The sequence below is a fragment of the Vicugna pacos genome, chromosome 22 (assembly GCF_048564905.1).
Source record: "Vicugna pacos chromosome 22, VicPac4, whole genome shotgun sequence".
Classification (NCBI taxonomy): Eukaryota; Metazoa; Chordata; class Mammalia; order Artiodactyla; family Camelidae; genus Vicugna; species Vicugna pacos.
Window position 1 is genome coordinate 28,804,734 of NC_133008.1, and position 20,405 is coordinate 28,825,138.

At 51.9% G+C, this 20,405-nt stretch overlaps 2 protein-coding genes and 1 long non-coding RNA gene across 23 annotated transcripts in view; 2 read left to right on the top strand and 1 right to left on the bottom strand.

The window, feature by feature from the left end:
• Window positions 1-3,643, top strand: part of RFX2 (regulatory factor X2) — a 99,397-nt gene extending 95,754 nt beyond the window's left edge. For all 13 annotated transcript variants that reach the window (XM_072947856.1, XM_006206360.4, XM_072947860.1 and 10 more), the window contains 3 exons: window positions 247-400; window positions 1,432-1,474; window positions 1,952-3,643. In XM_072947856.1, coding sequence (XP_072803957.1) covers window positions 247-400; window positions 1,432-1,474; window positions 1,952-2,064 — 310 coding nt within the window. In that variant the 3' untranslated portion in view covers window positions 2,065-3,643. The remainder of the gene's footprint in view (window positions 1-246; window positions 401-1,431; window positions 1,475-1,951) is intronic.
• A 7,029-nt stretch (window positions 3,644-10,672) lies between these two features.
• On the bottom strand, window positions 10,673-12,887 carry LOC116285093 (uncharacterized). Its single transcript, XR_012063007.1, has 2 exons — window positions 12,735-12,887; window positions 10,673-10,963 (listed from the first exon to the last, which is right to left on the bottom strand). It is a non-coding gene; the product is annotated as an uncharacterized lncRNA (long non-coding RNA).
• A 197-nt stretch (window positions 12,888-13,084) lies between these two features.
• RANBP3 (RAN binding protein 3) overlaps window positions 13,085-20,405 on the top strand; it is a 54,158-nt gene continuing 46,837 nt past the window's right edge. For 5 of the 9 annotated variants that reach the window (XM_072947866.1, XM_072947867.1, XM_072947868.1 and 2 more), the window contains exon 1: window positions 13,085-13,183. In XM_072947866.1, coding sequence (XP_072803967.1) covers window positions 13,162-13,183 — 22 coding nt within the window. In that variant the 5' untranslated portion in view covers window positions 13,085-13,161. The remainder of the gene's footprint in view (window positions 13,184-20,405) is intronic. The other 4 variants (XM_015241124.3, XM_015241125.3, XM_072947871.1 and 1 more) reach the window with 3 other exon arrangements.

Here is a 20,405-nt window from a genome sequence, read left to right on the forward strand (position 1 = left end):
CCCTGAGCTTGAGTCTTGTTTTCAGGTGCCTGAAACCGCTGACCCAGGAGAGGCAGGGGGGCGGGGTGGGGCTACGGCTGGAGGGGACTTGGTCCTGGCTCTGAGGAGGCCTGGGTCCCAGGCCATCAGGTGCACGTCACGCCAGGATGCCGGGCAGGCCCCTCGCAGGTCTGGGGCCCCCAGGCCAGCTCGGGGTGGGAGGGGAGCCTGGTGTGTGGAGGTGCCAGCCTGTGTCTGCCGCTCCAGCTCCATGGTGATCCGGGACCTGACCCTGCGCAGCGCTGCCAGCTTCGGCTCCTTCCACCTCATCCGCCTGCTCTATGACGAGTACATGTTCTACCTGGTGGAGCACCGTGTCGCCGAGGCCACCGGGGAGACGCCCATCGCCGTCATGGGCGAGGTGAGGGCTGGCACAGGAGGAGGGGCCGGCACGGGCTGGGGGAGCTGGGAGAACACACTTGCAGGGGGTGCGCATGGGGGGGGAGCCCGACGGACCCATCAGCCCCTGTCACCTGCTCGTGTCACCTGGGCAGGACGTCCCGCCTCTGAATCCACCCCCACGCGGGAGTTCATTGTGGTGAAATACACATGACCTAAAATGTACCATTTTAACCCCTTAAAGTAAACAAGTTTGTGTGAAACCACCACCTCTCTAGTTCCAGAACATTCCCTCACCCCCGAAATAAAACCAGCCCCACTCAAGTCACCCCAGCCCCTCCCCCAGCCCCTGACAACTGGGAACCCAGCTTCTGTCTCCGTGGACTGGCCTGTTCCGGACGCTTCACGTACATGGAGTCACACGCCATGTGTCCTTTGGTGTCTGCTTCTCTCCCTGAGCGCTGTGTCCTCAAGTCCACCTGTGTGGCCATACCTATCAGCATTTCTTCCTGACAGCAAAGTAACATTTGATTGCATGGATAGGCAGCCTTTTGCTCAGCCATCCTCTGTTGATAGGTATTGGGGTCATTTCCCCCTGTCGGCTAGTGTGACTGGTGCCACTGTGGGCATCCACGTCCACGTTCTGTGTGAACACCTGCTTCCATTCTTTGGGGTATAAACCTGGGAGTGGAATTGCCAGGTCGTGATGGCGCTGTTTTGAGGATGAGGTGATGCTCTAGAGCTCTTGGTACACGGTGAGCCCATGATGAGTAGTGGCTGGTCCTTCACTGTCACTGCTCGGAGGCCACAGCCTCTGGCCCCTTGCTGGCCTGGGCGGTGGGCACCCGTCCACCCTCTGGCAGCTCCCAGGCACGGCCCAGAGAGGGTCAGAGGGGACATGCCCAGATGCCCAGCAGCATCAGGACCACTTCTCGTGGCAGATCCCCTCTTGCTTACATAGCAACAGCCCGTTTTCACGGTGGATGAAGACATTGCTGACTTCCCCGGGACCCACCCTGCGGGGGCCCCTCACTCTGGACTTCTGTCTTTCAGTTCAACGACCTCGCCTCCCTGTCGCTGACACTGCTCGACAAAGGTGGGTGTGTCCCAGGCTTTCCGATCCACCACCCCGGGGTGGTGGGGTGGTACATGGGCAGCAGCAGGCGTCCCAGCTGGGGGCTCAGAGCAGAGGCCCTTCCCCCTCCTCCTGGATTACATCTAATCCTGGGACCTCCCCACCAGCCCTGAGGAGCAAGGCCATAGATAGGACTAGGGCGGCCACGGGCCTCCTGCACCCATGTCCAGAGAGGGCGGGCAGGTGGGCCAGTGAGCACTGCCCCTGGGGACCCATGCCCTGCCCGGCACGGTGAGGGGACCCACCATAAATGGCAACCTGACCCAAGCTGATGGGTACCAGCCACGGGTGGTCTCAGGGAGGAGGGCCCCAGGCGAACAGGCCTAACCCAGCCCCGAGCCAAGGCGGCACCCTGCACCCAGCCTGGTCGTACCCTCTGAAGACGTGCTTCCCCCTCCTCCCCGTCCCGTGCCCCCCGCCCCACCACTGACCCCACAGATGACATCGGTGAGGACCACAGTGCAGAGGCCCACTCGGAGGCCCGCGGCCGGGGCGAGCCGCGGGTGAAGCGGGAGCGCAGTGACCCCAACCACTCCCTGCAGGGCGTCTAGCCTGGCGGCGCCTCCCTGGCTCCGGCCCGATTCCCCGAGCTCCATTGCAATAGTGCCTCTTAGACAAAGTGACCTTTACGCTGACTCCCGGGGCCCCAGGCCGGGGTGCCCTTCCAGAACACGCTGCTCCTCCAAAAGAAACCAGTTGTGACCAGAAGCTCACGTCGGGCACCCGGTGCCCGAGCGGCTCACCTGAGCCACTCAGACTGTCTTTCCCTTCTTCTAAATGTTCTTGTCCTCCCTGCACACATCCCACCTCCAGAGCCCGCAGGGCCCTGTGGGCTAAGTCGGTATCACCACATTGGGCATCTCCTCCATTCAGCTGATTCCAGTTTTCACCGTGGCTCCCGGGAAGGGAGGGATGTCCCCTGTAGCTGGCGGGCAAGGCCGAGCTGGCCAGCGTCCCTGGAGCCCCCCTGGTGCCCGGTGGTGGGGAGGGGCCGTCTCAGAGCCCACACCGCGGCCTCTGCCCTGCCGGTCGCTGAGGCACAGAGGCCGGGCCCCCAGAGGCAGCAGCCAATCGCCGCATCCCTGGACGGCACACAGCCCTTGGCCCCTTGTGGCTCCTAGAACAAGTCACCGAAACAGGCCTGCTCGTACCAAGACGTGGTGCTGTCCTTAAAAAATCAAACCCAGAAGCATTAGCAGCAGCTGGAGGGATTGGGGTTCCGCAAGGTCACAGCCAGCGTCAAGCTGAACCGTTAGGTCTGAAGTGAGTCTGTTCCAAGGGGGCCGGAAGGTCAGTGTTCCCGCAGCGCCCACAGAGAGCAGCCGTCCCAAGTCTGCGCCCTGACAGCCGTGCCCGAGTCCCGCTCCACGGCACCTTCCGGGACGCCTGCCTCTGAAGTCGTGATCCTGGAGCGTTGTGACCCCGGCAAGTCCCATCTTGGATGGCTCAGAGTCAAAACTCTTGTCTGGGGACAAACAAGGCCCAAGGACCTGCCCAACTCTGACCTCTGAATGCTCCGGATCTACCCGTCGGAACACGTCGCACCAGTGAGCTCCGTGCAAGAATTCTGCCCCAAAGCACCTGCAAAGAAGAAAGACCAACGTCTGGTCTAGGAAGCACCGTTTTCTGAAATGCAATAGTTTCTCTTTTTGGAAATATGTTTATAACAATAGTTTTGTGCTCTGTTACTAGAACGTTTCTTACGAATGTGTACATTGCAGTATATTCGGTCCCCAGTGTTGTTTTCTCATTCATGCATAAGGTACTAGTGTAAACTCACGTGGCCTTTAAAAAGCCTGCTTCCCGACAGGCAGGAGCTCCCTGCGCCCCTGGGCCCTCGCAGGTGCGTGGGGAGAGCCGAGGGGAGGGCGAGAGACCGCACTGTAGAAGCCAGAAGCCCGGAATGACCGCAGCGTTCGTCTGGCCTGAGAGCCCCAGACTCAGGTGAAATCAGACAGAAGGAATGTCTTTAAATGAACATCTCCGTCCCCGGGAGACACTCAAGTTCACAGCTCATGGATTGTGACGCCTGCCTTTTCTTCCACATGTTTCTGCCTTATGCTCTGTCTAGTTCTTTGCAGGATTCCACGAGGAGGAATATAAATGACAGTAAAGAGCTTTCCAAGCCCATTCTCGTTTTTCATTGCAATAAACACATCGAACATCCCCGTCTTGGGGGTCACAATCCACACTGCAGCCCCTCCCCCCCCAGCGGCCCGGGAGGAGGCAGCCTTCCCTCCCGCAGAGGGGAGGCAGTGGTGCTTTCCCCCAGCTCTCTGGGGAGTGTTTGGAAGGAGCAGTTTCCCCAGCTTCATTTAGCAAGGCCAGCGCTGGGCCAGAGAGGGCAAGGCACTCTTAGCCCAGGAAGGGCGAGACTGTAAGCAGACAAGACTCATTCAGCAGAATAAATCCACGCTCCAGCCGCTGAGGCAGCACACTGGTAGTTCTCACAGCTTGCTTGGTACAGGGGCAGGGCCGAACTTCTCCCCTGAGAATCAGTGTGTAAGCTTGTTTCAAAATCGCCGATGCCTGGGCCCCATCTACAGATAGACTTGCCTATGGGATTAGGGTGGGGACCCGGGATCTGAGTGGCTGGAGAGGCTCGTGAGCACAGGTGATGCCCATGTGCTTCCTGCCCCAGGAACTGGAGGAGAGATGAGGAGGGGAGCCCGCTGAAGGCCCACTGGCCAACGAGTAGGTAGGGCCCCAGGTATAAGCACTGCACAGAGGACCTCGTCCTACCAAGAGCCTCTGGAAGGCTCTGACTAATCACAGTGGCTTCTCGCTAGATGCTTTGTCCATTCTTCTCTTTTTGACAACCTTCCAAGGTAGGTGTTACTCCCACTCCCAACTAATTGTACACATGGGAAAATTAAGGCTGCTGGCTGGAATGCAGGTTAGATGGCTGGAGCACCAACAGCCATCTTGAACATCAAGGAAGATGTCATAAAATAAGGACAGCAAAGCAATGAAGCAGAAGGAACCTGGGTTCCTGGTGATTGTTACAACCCTAATGACCTCCAGTCAGAGTTCAGTAAGCCACAGGTGGGATGCAGGGGGTCCCATAGATGTTCCTGCCTCCAAGAACTCTCTGGTAGCAGGGACTCTGAAGCAAGATGCAAGGTACACACACACACACACCAGCTGCAGGAGCGCTACGAAGGGAGAGTCCCCCTGGCTGGGAGTGTCATGCCTCCCCCTTTTCCTCCCACTTTTCTGGCTGCTGCCCCTTGGCACCTGGGTCCTGCCTCTTCCACACCCTCAGTGGCCTCATCCATGTGCTGCTGACCTGCTCCACAGCTGCCCACCCACCGCTGCTCAGAGGTTGGGGAGTGCCTCGCCCTCCCAAGAGCAAGACAGGAGCTCAGCATCTGGCCACCCAGACCTCCCCAGATCTACATCACAGTATCCGCTGCACTGGCCATCCAACTGCCTGAGCCAGGAACTCAGGGCCACCCCATTGGCTCCACCCCTCCTGCCTTCTCAAAATGCCCACAAGGCTTCCTCCTTGCCACTCCCCTAGCTTTGCTGGCCTGGAGAGGCAGCCCAGCAGGGAGCGAGGACACCAGCTGTGCCCTCAGGTAAATTACTTAGATTGATTTCCCCATCTGGAAAAAACCAACCTCGCAGTGTTGTGAGATTTAATTTTGGTTTGTAGAAAGTACTGAAGTAAGCATTCAGCAACTGTTTCTCAAACTTGGTGCTATTGGCCTTTGGGGTTGGATAAGTCTCGGAGGTGTGGTGTCATCCAGGGCACTGTGAGGCATTGAGTAGTGCCCCACCCAGAGGTGTGAGGGCCAGAAATGTCTCCAGATTTTGATTGCCCAGGTCCTCTGGGGGGCAGTATCCACCCAGGTGAGAACCGCTGGCTAATACCATGACCAGTTCTCTGCATCTTTGAGATGTTGACAACCACTTCACTTATCACTTGCCTTTTCATCCTGTGCCCCACACCAGCCCTCACCCACTCAACTCTCTGATTTCTTTCTCCTGGAACTCCTCCCTGTCTCATTTCAGGTTCTGTCACCTTCACTGCTCTTCCTGCCTAACCCCACCCCTACCCCCCACCCCACATACACACACTCCTTCCTCTTTAGCATTTGTTGTAATTGATGCCTCCTCCAGGAAGCCTTCCTGGAAGATCCCTGAGATTATAGCATCCCTTCCACCCCATATTTCCTGTGCCATACTTTATTGTGATGGCTGGCAAATCCATCCTTCCCATAAGCTCTGGGGGTGAGTTGCTCTGATTTGTCTTACTCCAAATGTATTTCCCAAATCTAGGACAGATTAAGAAAGTCAAATTCATTCAGGGGATCACCACCAAAATTTTTTTTATAAATAAAATGGAAGCTGGGCTTCAGAAAGACTTACTCTGGTGGATGGATTACACAGGAAGAAAATGGAAGCAAGGGGGTCAATTAGGTCCTTGTGAAGATGGTACAAGCTGGGGGGAGGGGTCGAACGGAAGTGTGGTGGTGGAGTTGGAGGTGGGGCAGAGGCGAGGGGCCTGCTGGAGCCAAGGGCCCAGCTGCAGGCCAGGGGGGTTATGAAGTCATGTTGGTGGGTTGGACCTGTTTTTCTTTTTGATGGACCAGGATAGAAAGAAAAGATCAGGAGTGTCCATGTAATTAACAAAGATAAACATGGCTTGGTAAAACCTTTATCTAGCATATATGTGTGTATACACATGCATGCAGTGCAGGTAACATTGAACACACACATGTACTGAAAGCCACAGTGCTGGAGAGTGGTTCACCACTACTTTGAGGTCGTGGGTCCCTTCGCGAATCTCTGTGGTGAGCACCCTGTGGGGTTTGGCTGTCTGGCATCCGTTCCACCTTGGTCTTCGAGGAGAACACCCTGATTCCTTCTGCAGGGTGGCCTGTCTCCCATTGCTTCAAGTGGCATCTCTCTGAGGGCACTCACACACACTGAGGGGGCTGCGAGGGACGGAGGGGCTGGCGTGTGGGGTGGTGCAGGGTGAGCTGGAGGATGGGAGGTAGGGGGGGACTGGGAGGAAGACAGAGGGCTTCCTAGATCTTGGCAAGGACTGGGGGTGTCATTCTAGAAGTGATGGCCCAGGAGTGTGAGGCCTGTGGCCTCAAAGTGGATTTCAAACTCCCCTCCATCAACCCTCATCTGTACAGCTGCCCACTGGACCCCCCTGGCTAAAGGCTGTCACTCAGTAAATTCTTGAGGGAGGCATCAAGTGGGTGGAGGCCAGGATTAAGCACGTGCCATCATGCTGGACCCACCCGACACCTCAGAATCTGAATTGTGAGCTGAATGTAAGACTGAAAGCAACCTCCTCGGGGGGCGCCCCGCCGATTCTGCTCTACGGTCCCAGCCCCCTAGACCCACTGGGGCTGCCCAGTTCCTTATCTCTCCTCCCTGGGCTTGTGAGCATCCGCGTCGCTTTCCAGCAAATTCCCTGTTTGCTTACATTTGATAGAGGTGGTGTTGGGGGTTGCAAGTTAAATTCAGGTGCTGGATGTTTGGTGGGAGTAACGCCGGCCAGCGCCAAGCCGACCTGGTTCCCGGAAGGTGCCAGACCTCAGCAGGTGCAGCGCCTCTGAGTCTCCGCAAGTCTAATTGCTCGGGAGGCTCTAACTGCTTTTTCTGTTGGGCCCAGTTTTGATCGCACCCCAGTCCTCTGCCGCCCCCGTGTGGTCACTGTGTGGCACAGCCTCTTCCTTTTCACCTGGGAAACCCGCCAGCTCCGACTTCGCTTAGAAGGGAGACTGTTTTGCTTACTGAAGCAGCGGAATGAAAGGGCTAGCTTCCCCTTTGCCCCAGCTGTCTCTCCTCCTCTTCCTCAAATAGTCTTTTTATTTTTTTTTATCTCTCCACAAGATATTCCGTGATTACAAACGGAAAAGTAGCCTGGCCGTCTCCAAGTGATCTGAGTTGTTGTCAGTTAACGGTACAAAACGACATCACTTGCCTCTGATAGGAGCTACTCCGTGTTATTCCTACTAAAAATCCACCACCTGAATTTAATTAGGAGGAAACCGCAAACAAACCCCAAACTAAGGGACATTCTACAGAATAGCTGGGCAGTGCTCCTCACCAGCGTCATGGTGAAGGAAAGACCTGACAGAGGCATTAACCCAGACTAAAGGACACTGAGGAGAAATGACATCTGAACGCAACAAGGGGTCCTGGGCTGCATCCTGGAACAGGAACAAAACCTGGCAGTCAGCAGATGAGATCAGACTAGGTTTGTACATGAGTGAATGGCATGGTACCCGTGTGAACTTCCTGGTTTTGACCACTGTGCTGTTTACCTAAGATGTTAATATTTGAGGAAGCTGGGTGAAGGCTATACGGAATTGCTTGGTATGATTTTTGCAACTTCTTTGTTAAGTCTGAATTTATTTTAAAATTTAAACTTCTTAATTACAAATGAAACAGTAAGAGAAGCATAGTATGGTTCCATACCCTGTTTATGTAATAGGAAAGAACAAATCTGACTCCATATTGGATCTGTTTCTTTTACTTTAATCTATGTATTGCTTTTGCTGCAAGTTAATCACTAAAGGGATGCTGCCTATAAGCTTAAATTATACTTGATGGCCCATTCTTTGGGACCCCTGCCTCCCAGGTAATGAGCATTAAGCTAAAATATCTTTGTTTAGCTCACAGGAAACACCCTAACCGGGCCCAGCTGTGAATGACTGCGGTCGGGAAGAAGTTAACACATGCCCTCTGGAGGCTGATCAGAGCTAAGAACTATTTAACTTTACTCCTCTCCCTTTTAGTCTAAGAGAAACCTGAATTCTAACTCGGGCAAGATGGTTCTTTGGGACACTAGTCACTAGACCATCTTCTCGGTCTGCTGGCTTTCCAGGTAAAGTCACTTTCCCCCAACAACTCGTCTCTCAATTTGCCTGTCTTGTGGAGAGCAGTAGGAGCTCGACTCAGTGACATTTAGCTGCTGCAAAGGAAGGGAGGGAAGCTAATGTGTCTCAGCTTGGGGCAGGGGTCCCCCTCTCGGCCTGTGTGTCCGTCCACAAGGGACACCCCGCTATCAAGAACTCGGCCCTGCGGATGGCAGGAGGGCAAGGAAGGGTGCTGAGCCGAGGCCGCCCAGCGTGACTTCCCTCCACCCTCGCCTGACTCAGCTCCTGGAGGAGAGGAGCCGCAGCTGGTTCATCTCTAGGTCCTCACCCTCAGTGTGGGGCTGGCCAGAGAGCAGATACAGCACATGCCTGCCCCTGCCCACAGTGGGAAGATGAGAGCTGAGTTACAGCTATGGGGCCCAGCTACAGAAGACATTTCCAACTCGGCTGCAGAGAAAGCAGTTCCCAGTTGTCAGAGCCCAGCCCAGGCTGAGGTTGGGGATGGGGGTCCTCGGACTTGTCTCCTGGTGAGCCAGGGAGGAAGCAGGCGGCAGAGGGGCCGATCAGCAGTTTAAGGTAAACCATCTGGATCCATCTCCCACTTCCAACCCTTGTCTTGGGAAAAACCTCATACTCCTTTGACAACTGCGTGGCCCCTGGCTCGCTCTGCCCTGGCTATCCTGAGCTCCTCACTGCCCCTCCAGCTCACCAACCTGGTTCCTGCCCCAGGACCTTTGCACTCACTGTTCTGGCTAGAGTGCTTCTCCTGCAGGTCTTCTATTAGAGTGTCACCTCCTCAGAGGGGACTTCTCTGAACAGCCAATCTAAAGTATCCCCTCTCTGTCATGATATGCTGTTGTATTTTCTCTGTAGCCCTGGTCACTATCTCAAACTATTTTTGCTTGTCATTGTCAGTCTCCTCACAAAAGAATGCAAAGCTCTGTGGAATTAGGTCTGTCTTGTTCATCCTGGGCCCGAGGCATCGTCAGTGTGGTGGCTGTGTATTGCTGTGTAACAGACGTTCCTAAACCTAGTGGCTTATAACAGCAACCGTCATTTATCTTCCATGGGGGTGAGGAAGGGGAAGGGCTAGGTCGCTCTCAGGGCTTTGCGTTTTGGTGTGTTCTGGCTTCCTTACAGCATGGCGACCTCAGGGCATGACAGTGGAGGCTTTCAGGGCAAGTGTTCCAGCAAAGCAGGAGGAAGATGCATCCTGTCACTGTTATGACCTCACTTCATACATCACATGGTGTCATGGCCACTAATGGACCAGTAACAAGCCTGCCCCTGTTGATGGGAATCGGAGACCTCACCTCTTGATGGGAAGAGGGTTAAAGGGTTTGGGGCCATGTTTTTAAACCACCACACTAGGTAGTCAACAAATACGTTTAAAATACTAAGTTAATCTGTTAGAGACCAGACAGAGCTGGGGCAGCAGGATGAGAACCGTGAAGCCGTGGGCAAGTTAGTGGCTCATCAGGCTGACAGGTTGAGCATTTCCCGACAGCCCTTGAAAAACCACAGCTGGATTATATTTAGCAAGTGATGACGTGCTGCTGGGAGGCTACCAAAATGGGAGCTGGATGTGGGCTATGACATGGCTTTTGGAGACGTGGAGGCAGGGTGTTAAGCGACACCGAACCTCAGGGATTACAGTTCACCCATGTTCAGTTCTCTTTCACGCTTCTCATCGTGTCAAGAAGTTTCAGCTGAGTGATAATACGCCTTTAATACCCGCTCTGATCCTCTGCTAACCTCCCCATCAAAGGAAAAGCAGGCTTAGGCCTCGGCACTGGGCAGGCAACAGGCTCTACCCAGAATCTGAAAACACAAAAGTTTTCATGAAAACAAATTTTTTTTAACAATTATCTCCTATTCATGGCTTAGTGGTTTTCTATTTGAAATGGTGATCTACAGATATCTATTTAATGTAAACTTAAAACTATCAAAAGGCATATTCAAACTACTGTATGTAACATAGATAAACAAGGTCCTACTGTATAACACAGGGAACTATATTCAATACCTTGTAATAGACTATAATGAAAAATGTGAAAAGGAATATATATGTATGACTGAATCACTATGCTGTACACCAAAAATTAACATGACACTGTAAATCAACTATCCGTCACTAAAAAAAAAATTTTTTTTTGTTTTTCTGTGAGGGAGGTAATTAGATTTACTTGTTTATTCTTGGAGGAGGCACTGGGGATTGAACCCAGGACCTTGTACAATGCTAAGCTTGTGCTCTACCGCTTCAGCTATACACTTCCCCCTAAAAACATTTTTTAATAAGTAAATAAAAGCCATATACAGAAAAGTATTAAGTTTATTAAAGGCCAGAGGCTTCAGATATATGACAAAGGCCAAGAACACCTACCCAAAAGCTATATATAATGAAATATAATGAAGATGGTGATACCCATAAGCAAGAGATGAGGAAACCTGAGTCTACGCACTGCAGGTAACCAGATGGACTGGACCACCACAGCGTCCTTTCCAGCATCGATGTTCTAGCTATTTCTGGAGAATTTCTCACTCAAGGTCTGCGGCCTGTGCGTATAGCCTGGAGGCAAAAATCCGGGGTAGCGGAATCAGGTATCTGTTACGTAAAAGTTGGGGAAATTTTTAGTAGTATTAAATATGCCCCATCCCCAGCAATAAATCAAAGTTCCATTTAACAGTTCCTGAAGAGTGCTTCTCAAGATCTAATGAGCATAGGAAGCCCCGGTATCTTGCTAAAATACAGATTCTGATTCAAGCCTACGCTGGGATCTGGGATTCTTGTATTTTGCCGTCTGGCGACCGCAGCAAAAAAAAACAAGCTCTAGAGGTAAAAAAAAAGAAAAAAAAAAAAAAAAACCTCGTGTCCTACCGCACATCTTCTCAACTCTGGTTAGTGACGTTCACATTGGTAGCTGGAAATTGGCCAGAGTTGAAGTATTTATACCAATAAAATCAACACTACAAGCCAGAGCTCAATTCATTTTTGAGATTATGTTTTGTTTTATGTATTTATGTTTTATTTATCACAATGCTGTTTCAGGGTTCAATTTGTTGTTTTGTTGTCTTCCAGACTCAAGTGATGGGAAAATAGTAAAATTTACCATGAACTATATAAACACAGGCACACATATAAATAAATACAGACAGACAGAAACACACATTCTCTCCCCAGAGAAAGTTGTTAAACATTCACCACACACCACTGGTTGTAGAGACACGTACAGGACCATGTAAATACACGTGTCCTAGATTAGAGGTTGGCCAACTTCTATAAAGAGTAAATATTTTAAGTTTGTTGGTGTGACAGTCTGTTAAAAGGACTCAACTCTGCTGTTGCAGCTCAAAAGCAGACATAGACATTATGTGAATACGGCTGTTTCCAAATAAACCTGTATTTATGGGCACTGACATTTAAATTTCATACAATTTTCACATCATGGGCGATTATTCTTTTTTTAATTTTCTCCCAATAATCATAAAGCCTCCTTAGCTCACAAGCCAGATGTGGCCCACAGGCTCTTGATCATACTGGAGCAGAAGGAGGGGGGCTGGGACTCAAACCTAAGTAAGGCATGGGACATGAACAGCAAATGCAAAGGTCCTGAGGCTAGAAGTTTTGGTGGGCTCCCAGGACACAGGAAGACCCATGTGGCTGAGCTGCAAGGAGCAAGGCAGAGCATGGCAGCAAAAACTAGGGGGGGCTTTGTAAACCTGAATAAGAGGTTAGAAGTTATTCCAAGTTCAGCAGAAAGCCCTTTGGAACCACTGAGGAAAGCTGTGCCCTTGATCTAATTTACTCTTTAAAGATTCCTCTGTGTGCTGCCTATTTCCAAAAAAAAAAAAGAGCAGAGAGGGGAAGAGGCTGTCAGGCCTTCCAGGAGAGAGATGAAGAGGTCTGACCTAGGGTAGGGAAAGCCCATTTGGGGGCAATGGGTGGATCTGGGCAGAGCCCACGGGATGTTCTGAGGCATCCATAGCAGGTGAGTCGCGAATGAGTCCAGCATGTCCAATAATCTCCACAAGCCCTGCAGCGCTGATCTGCCCATGTTCCCGACGAAGACACTCAACTGAGGCTCGGTGCCAGGCGCTGTCTGGTCCGGGATATCGGGGTCTGGGGGTCCCGCAGCTCCCATTCCGTTGGCTTGGTGAGATCAAGTCCCCCAACCAACACCTGTCCCGCCTCTACCCCCCAGGCAGTGATCTTCGACCACTGACCTCTACTTCCTTCCCAACCATCCCCAACTTCTCCACGTGGCCTCTGAAATTGTTTGCCTAAAGTACTGGTCCCTTAGAAGGGGAAACTGAGGCCTCGGGTGGCACAGGGTGCCCCCCGACCCTCTGTAGGCCTCCCCTCCCCAAGGATTTACCTTGATGAAGGCCTCGGCCGCAGCGCCCTGGGCGGCTCACGCTCCGGCCGCGGGGACAGGACCGGAAAACAAGCGAAGAGCTGGAGTGTCAAGACCCACTCCAGCCTCACCGCCTCACAGAACGGCGGTTCCTGCTTCGCCCGCCATGCGCGCGAGGCCCACTGCGCATGCGCCCTGTCCTGCCCACGCCCCCTCTGTCGGCGGGAAAAGGAGGCGGGGGCGGTTAATGCGCAGGCGCGTGCTCCGAGTTTGTCCTGGCCGGGACCGCGATCCCGAGCTCCGCTCCGCGCTGGGCTCAGCGCGCAGGCGCGAGCTGCCCGCCTCGCTCGGAGTCGGCTTGAGAAGTGCGCACGCGCGGGACTTTCTGGCAGAAAGCAGACGAGCCCGGGCCGGCGCGGGGCCTTGTGGGAGGGCTTAAGGAAGTAAAATGGCGGACCTGGCGAACGAAGGTAGGGGAGGCGCCGTCGGGGGCCAGCTGACGGCCGGGGAACGGGCGGCGGGAGGCCCAGGACCCACAGGGCCGGAGGGTGAGCACCCCGGCGTGCGGGGGGCCTGTCTGCTCCGGAAGAACGGCCAAGCAGGCCCCGCAGCCGCTCCCCATTGCGTCCCCTCAGGCCGGGCTCACCGGCCTGGCCCATCACTCCCGGCAGCCCCGGCCCTGCCACCGTCTGGCCAGACGACTCGGGAGACCGCGGGACCGCGGCCCTGAAGCCTTTCTGCCTCGCAGGCCAGGGCGGGGGCTGAAGAGGGCGGGAGGCTCGGCCTCAGCGCCTTGGCTTCGGATGTAAATAGACAGGGCCTGGTCGTGGGCCCAGCGCGCCACGCTCCCCGCCCCCTCGTTCTGGGGGACCCGGGCTTCCTCACTTCCCCGGCCTTCCTCGTTTCCCCGGCCTAACTGCCAAGCCCGCCCACCCCCTAATCCTGTGGGGTTTCCGTCCTCCGCTGGCCTATCCTACTCCCAGGATGGAGATGGTCCGGTTTGTATTCACTCCCCACACCCGAACTCAGTCCCCCTATTCCCGCCGGTTCCCCCGGATCCTTCGTGGCGACCCGAGAGTCGCGCCTCGTCTCCCCTCATTTTGGCCCGGCCGCAGGATGTGAGCCGCCGAAAGCCGTGCTGCTTTTCGGCCCTTTTTTGTTGCGCTTCCAGAGAGAGAAAGAGACTGTGTGATTCCCACCTCTCGGGAGCGCTGACACCCCACCTGAGCGTTTTTGACAAGGTTACAGTGCCCAGAGAAAGCACTCCATAAGCTGATGTCTGATGAAATCAACAGTGGTGTTGATATCGCTGTAGCTTCCGGACGTTTGAGGCCTATTTTTAGCTCCTTCTGTTTCTAGGTGCACAACTCCAGGCAAGCTATGTACCTGCCTGGCCCTGATTCCCCCAAACCATGCTCCCTGCTGTCCTGAGGTTTCCATACTGAGCTTCACGAGTGTACGAATGACTATAATGAGTGCTCACCTTGGCAGAGCATTTGGGATGGTACCAGGTCCTGTTCCAAGCCCTGGGTGTGTTATCTGGAGGAATACTCACTCCTCACAGAAGCTCCCTAAGGAAGGCACCGTTAGCCTCGTTCTTGATGAGGAAACTGAGTTAGAGGAGTTATTTGTCCAAGACAGGTCACAAAGCCAGTAAGGAGCTGGGATGTGAATCAAGGTGGTCTGGCTTCAGAGCCCCCCCCCCCATTTATGCCACATCTCTTTTATAAGAGGGTTGAGGCATTCCATTCATAAGATCCATTTAAAGGCAGAATGGGGACTGGATAAATGGGAGTCACTATGGCATACTTTATATATTTGCATATTCAGCCCATTCATTTTCTTGAACTCAAGACTCATACATCCAACATCATATTCACCATTTCCATTTGGCCATCTAATAGGCACATCAAACAAAATCCCTATCTTTCTACCCAAACCTGCCCATCCCACAGTCTTTCCCATTGCAGTAAGTGGCAGGTCTATTCTTTGAATTTTTCGGGCCAGGAACCTCAGTCGTCCTTGACTCCCCACTCTCATATGCCACAACAAATCTGGTCAGCTCTGCCTTAGAAATATTTCCAGAGGGTGACCACTTCTCACCGCCAGTGCTCGGGCCTCCCTTCCACCTTTACCCACCTAACAGTTTCTCAGCTGGAAGCCAGCGTGACACCCTGATGCCTCCCTGTCCTCCTGCCCCACCGCTCTCCCTGACTCACTTTGCTTTAAGCACTTTGGCTTTCTCAGTGTCCCTTGAGTAGTCTTATCTCTTCCTTCCTCTACCCCTTTGGACTTGTTGGTTCCTCTGCCTGAGTCAGTCTTCCTCCAAACACCCTCATGGCTTACTCCTTCACCTCCTTCAGGTTTTTACTCAGTTGTTATTTTATCACTGAGAACTTCCCTGGCCACCTGTTTTTAAATTGTATCCACATTCCCTAACCCCTTTATCCTGCTTTATTTTACTCCACAGCACTGATTGCCAGCTCGCATGCAGGTTTACTTGTTTGTTTGACTACCCTTCTCCTCAGTATAAACTCCACGGGAGTGAGGATCTCTGTTCTAATCACTGATGGATTCCCCCACATCTAGAATTCGTGCCTGGCATGGAGTAGGTAGCCAAGAAGTGTTTGTTGAGTGAAGGAGTGAATTCATCAGTGAGGCCCTTCATTGTGAGGTATACCTTTGAGCACAAAGGGAAAGTCATGGATTCCTGGGTCCCACGGATACCATTTCTAGCACATGCACTGACACCTGAGGGCTTGATTGTAAATCGCATAGTTGAACGGGTAAACGTAAAATAGAGAAGACAGAGTGTTTTGTACTTGAAGTGTAGTGAGTGCCACACTCATCTAGCACTTTGCCTTTGACACTAGGTCTGGCATAGCTGTCTACAAAAAATACAATCTTAGTGCTTTTTTGTGCCTTGTGTATCTCTGCCATCCTTTAATTGGTCGTTAGATGTTTCTCAACTCCATTTCTGGTTTTGACTAGTGCAGCCCACTGGGACGTTTGATTTCTTCTTCTCTATGTAGGCTAGGACTTCATTGCCTGTGCGTTTTGAAGCTTTAGGGACTGCCCCAGACATGTGATTTCCCTCTTGTTTAACCTCAAACGCCCTCTTGGCTTCTGTCTTTGCAGGCTGAGATCCTAAACTTACCCCTCCTCACACCCAGGCCCTCTGAATCCTGGGCATCTGTAGAGTCAGAAAGCAGTGCAGGTGATTCTGATATGTGGCTGGGGTTGAGAACCCCTGGCTTGAGTAGTACAGCTTAGGAGTGCTTGTGTACAAAGAAACACTTCCAGTTGTGTATCCAGTACAGCATCTTGTTGGCCCTTGTTGGATGGTGATCTCTTCAGGGATGGTGACGGCAACTCCCAAAGTCCTTTGGTGGTAGTTCTGTGGTCTGTGACTTCTAAAGGCCATTTGGAATGCTTCTCTCTCAGGAGAGAGAGAGAGGGAGTGTGTGTGTGTGTGTTACACTTGTGTCTTGAGATATTCTCTTCTTGGGATTTCACTCTTGATATATCCCAAAGTGGCTTATCATCCTATCTTTGGAGTTATTCTGCCTTGTAGACCAGCATCAAGGTTTGAAGGCAGCATTTTGTCCCTTGTAAAGGTAAAGAAGACTGAGAAGAGTGTTAGCAAAGCATATCTGAGCTATGGGAAGTCATGGATTCTACACCCCAGCCTTAAAAGATACTGCATACATATAAATCATTCCTGGCCTGTGGAACCTGAGAGATAGTCTGAAGCAGTGTTCTCAGCTCTGGTCCTATTGACACTTTGGACCAGATGATTCTCTGTTGAGGGGGCTGTCCTGTGCCTTGTAGGGTGTTGAGCATTGAAGCAGCATCCCTGACTATATATAAGATGCCCGTAGTGCATGCCCTCCCCCACACCCCTACCCCAGGGGTCATGACAACCAAAAACTGTCTGCGGACATTGGGAAATGTCCCAGGGCAGAAGGTGGGGAGAGTCACCCTCAGTTGAGACCCCCTGGTGTAACGTGATGGTGGAGCACAGGCTTTGCCTTGTAGGGATCTGGGTTTGTGTGTTGACTCTGCCTTAAACTCTGAGTGACTTTGGGCATATCCTTTACCCCTTTGGGCCTTAGTTTCCTCACCAGTAAAATGAGAATAACAGTCATCATATTTATCTCATGGTTGCTTTGAGCCTTGGCTGAATGAATGCATATAAATTATTTAGCACCTATCTCAGCACGATAATAAACAGTAAATGGTAGCTATTTTTACTATGGTGGACTTATGTTGTGACACATTTAGCTCAAGTGCTCAGCAGAGCAAGAAATGAGTCTGAACAGTGTGAGTGAATCCACTTCCACTGAACGAGATGGCCCTGGGGTGTGCCCAGGGTGGGAGGCCAGTCTTGCCTTTCACTGTGTGATCATCTGGCCATGCGTTCTCAGCCTGGGCACTACAGGCATTTGGAACCAGGTAATTCTCTGTTGTGGGGCTGCGCTGGGCATTGTAGGATGTTGATCTGCTTCCCTGGTCTTGACCCACTAGATGCCAGTAGCACCCTCCCCCAGCCCCTAGTCATGATTCATTGTCCCCTGGGGGGGGCCCACGGTTGCCCCCAGTTGAGACCCACTGACCTGGACTGGCCAAGTATCAGTCCAGAGATTTTTCAAGGGTAGTTTGGCTTTTCTCAGTTCTCACCTAACCCCTGAGAGGCTGAGATGCAGTGGATTTTTATTGATGAGCGAGAACTCAAGACAGCTGGAATCCTCAGTTCACTTGATTTTCACCTCCCTCTTCCCCTGCCCTAAGCTTAATTTTTAGGATAAGTGAGAAGCAACTTTAAAATTTTTTCATGAAGTTATGATAAGCATTAACTCTGGGGTTTGTCCTGGGATCCAAGTGTGTACATTTGAGTCTCTGGTGCCTCCTGTCTCTGTAGCAGGTGCGGTCTGGTTGCAGCTGGGGTGCCACGCAGAAACCTTTATGCACTTGGAAGAAAATTTAAGTTTTGCCTGGGATCCTGTGTAGAGACACAAAAGCTTGTAGTTCTGCAAGTTTAAAACTTTTCAACCACGTGCTTAGCCTGCCTGTCAGTTAACTGGAAAATGGAATCACCCCCGCAGTCCCATTACCCTCCTGTGTCCTCAGGGGTTCGGGCTGGTCAGGGTCTGCTGTGTGCTTGTACTCGGAGGGAGCTGAAGTGAGTGGAGGCAGCGGAAGTTGGTACGGCTAGAGCAGGTGTACTTAGGATGGCATTTGGGAGGGGCGAACAGTGTTGGGGGCTGGCAAAGGGGGCATTTTAGATACCAGTTGAATTCTGGCCTAGTGAGTTCAGGCACAGAGAATAAGCTGGGGCTGAGTGGGAAATGAGGGCCACTTGGGGAAGCAGTGGGATGCATTTGGGGGATCTGGAAAGGGCCTTTGTCACATAATGAAAACTACGTGGGAAAGGCGGACGGCAGAGGAGGCTGGTGTTGACGTGGCCAAGCCGTGGTAGCTCTCCATGGTACTCTGAAGCAAGCAGGAGCACATGGGTTTGCATCATTGTCTAGTCGGGATCTGGCAGTAGTGCTGGCGGCAAGCAGCAGGGGTTCCTTGTGTTGTTTGAGGGGGATTTGTTTTTGCCACCTCTGTGCAGTCACCTCCTGTGGTCCCATGGAGTTGTGTCAGGTGTGGGTGTGCACTGCTTGGTAGAAAACCACACAGGACATGGTCTTCGAGTAAAGCCCCTGCGTGTCCACTCTCCACTGCATCTTGGTTGTCGTGGTGCTTGGCACTGTTGCATGGCACTTGCTGTGAATCATAACCCTGACTGTGCTTCACGCTTAAGTTTAAGGAGGTTGTGGAGGAAAATAAAAACTGATGTGTGGGCTGCACTACAGAGATTGTTGCAGGAGGCCCAGGGTGTCTAGGACCCCACAGGTATCTTACGACATGAAGCCAGAGTCAGAAACGCAGGCAGATTTGCAGCAATATGGATGGACCTAGAGGTGATCATACTAAGTGAAGAAAGTCAGACAGAGAAAGACAAATGTCATATGACATCACTTATACGTGAAACCTAAAATTTGACACAGGTGAACTTATTTACAAAACAGAAACAGACTCACAGAGAACAAACTTATGGTTACCAAAGGCAGGAGATAAATTAGGGGTTTGGGACTATTAGCAGATACAGACTACTGTACATAAAAATAGATAAATAACAAGGTCCTACAGTATGGCACAGGGAACTATCTTCAGTATCCTATAAAAAACTGTAATGGAAGTGGGGAAAAAACCCACAGGCAGAAGTTGTAAACTTGCTTCAGGGGTAAGCAGACATGTATAATTTGGCCCTTTTAGGTTTTTCTTTGTTTGTTTTTTATTAGGAGCCAATACTTAAGAATTCTGAGATTTCAGGGGGGAAAATAATCCAGGTTTCTGATTTCTCTTGAGAAACAATCCAGCCTCCGCCTGCGCTCCTGCACAGTAATGATGGGCCAGGACTGAGGACCAGCTGCCGCCTTGAGGCAGACTGTGCACCCTCCTGGACAGCAGCCCCCCCAAGTTGCTTGAGACCTGACCCACTTCCTCCTTTTCCAGTGCCTGTCTGACCTCGGCTGGCATTTGGGTTTCATCCCTGTCGTAGCATCTCTTAGCTGTGGCGTTCCCTGCACTCAGGGTACACCAGCCAAGAACCTCAGCAGAAGGCTTTTGATGGTCTCTGAACCTCTGAGGATTCAGTGTCCTCAGACTGTTGGTGCTCAGACAGCAGCGTGTAGCAGTGGTTCTGCAAGACAGTCCAGGGCCCGGGAGTCCCCAAGACCTTTTCAAGGGGACCACAAGTTCAAAACTGTTTTCCTAACAACACAAAGACATCATTTGCCCTTTTCACAGGAATTCTGTGAATGGACAGTGGAGTTTTTCCTGGAGGCTGTGCTAGTATGACGTAGCAACAGATAGACTGCAGAGGCAAATAGGAGGGTCTGGCTGTTTTCTGTTAAGCCAGATATTAGAGAGATCTGTCAAAATGTAAAATAATACCCCTTTTCTCCCTAGTTTTTTGGTTTCAAAAATAGTTATTGTTCATAAAAGTATATTATCTAGGTAAACTGACTGTAATTATCTTAAGTAAATTAACTAATTTCTGGCATTTTCTTAGTTTTAATTTCTAATACAGTAAGTATAGCTGTTGCTCACATTTACAAAAGCTCTGGGGGATGCTCAGTAATTTACAAGTATGGAAAGAGGTCCCAAGGCCCAAAAATTTAGGAACCACTGGCACGTGATAGTGGAGCCCCAGTGTAAAGGGCCCGAGCGGGGCCTGTCGGGAGATCCACATGCGTTTCTCCTGTCTCTAGCCTGGAAGGATTTAGACAGGAACTGACCGGCAGGCTCCGGTCAATAGCTTGTGGCGCAGTTGGAAGCATCCTTGTCCTGTGTCTTGCCTCTGCCGCTTCCTTGCCCAGGAGCTTGGGCAGGTTCTTTGACCTCAGTTCCTGCATCTGTAGGATGGGAACAGTGCTAATCAGATCTGGGGAGTGTTGTGTGAAAGGGACATATGGCGGGTGATTGGCCTGCTGGCCTGTGCAGATACATGTCAGTTACTGCTGACTGTTACTCTTGGTTTGGATGCCTCCTTTCATGTTAGAGCCGTGTTTCTCCACCTCAGCATTAATGACATTGGCACCAGTGGGAGCTGTCCTGTGTATTTTGTCCCTGGCCTCT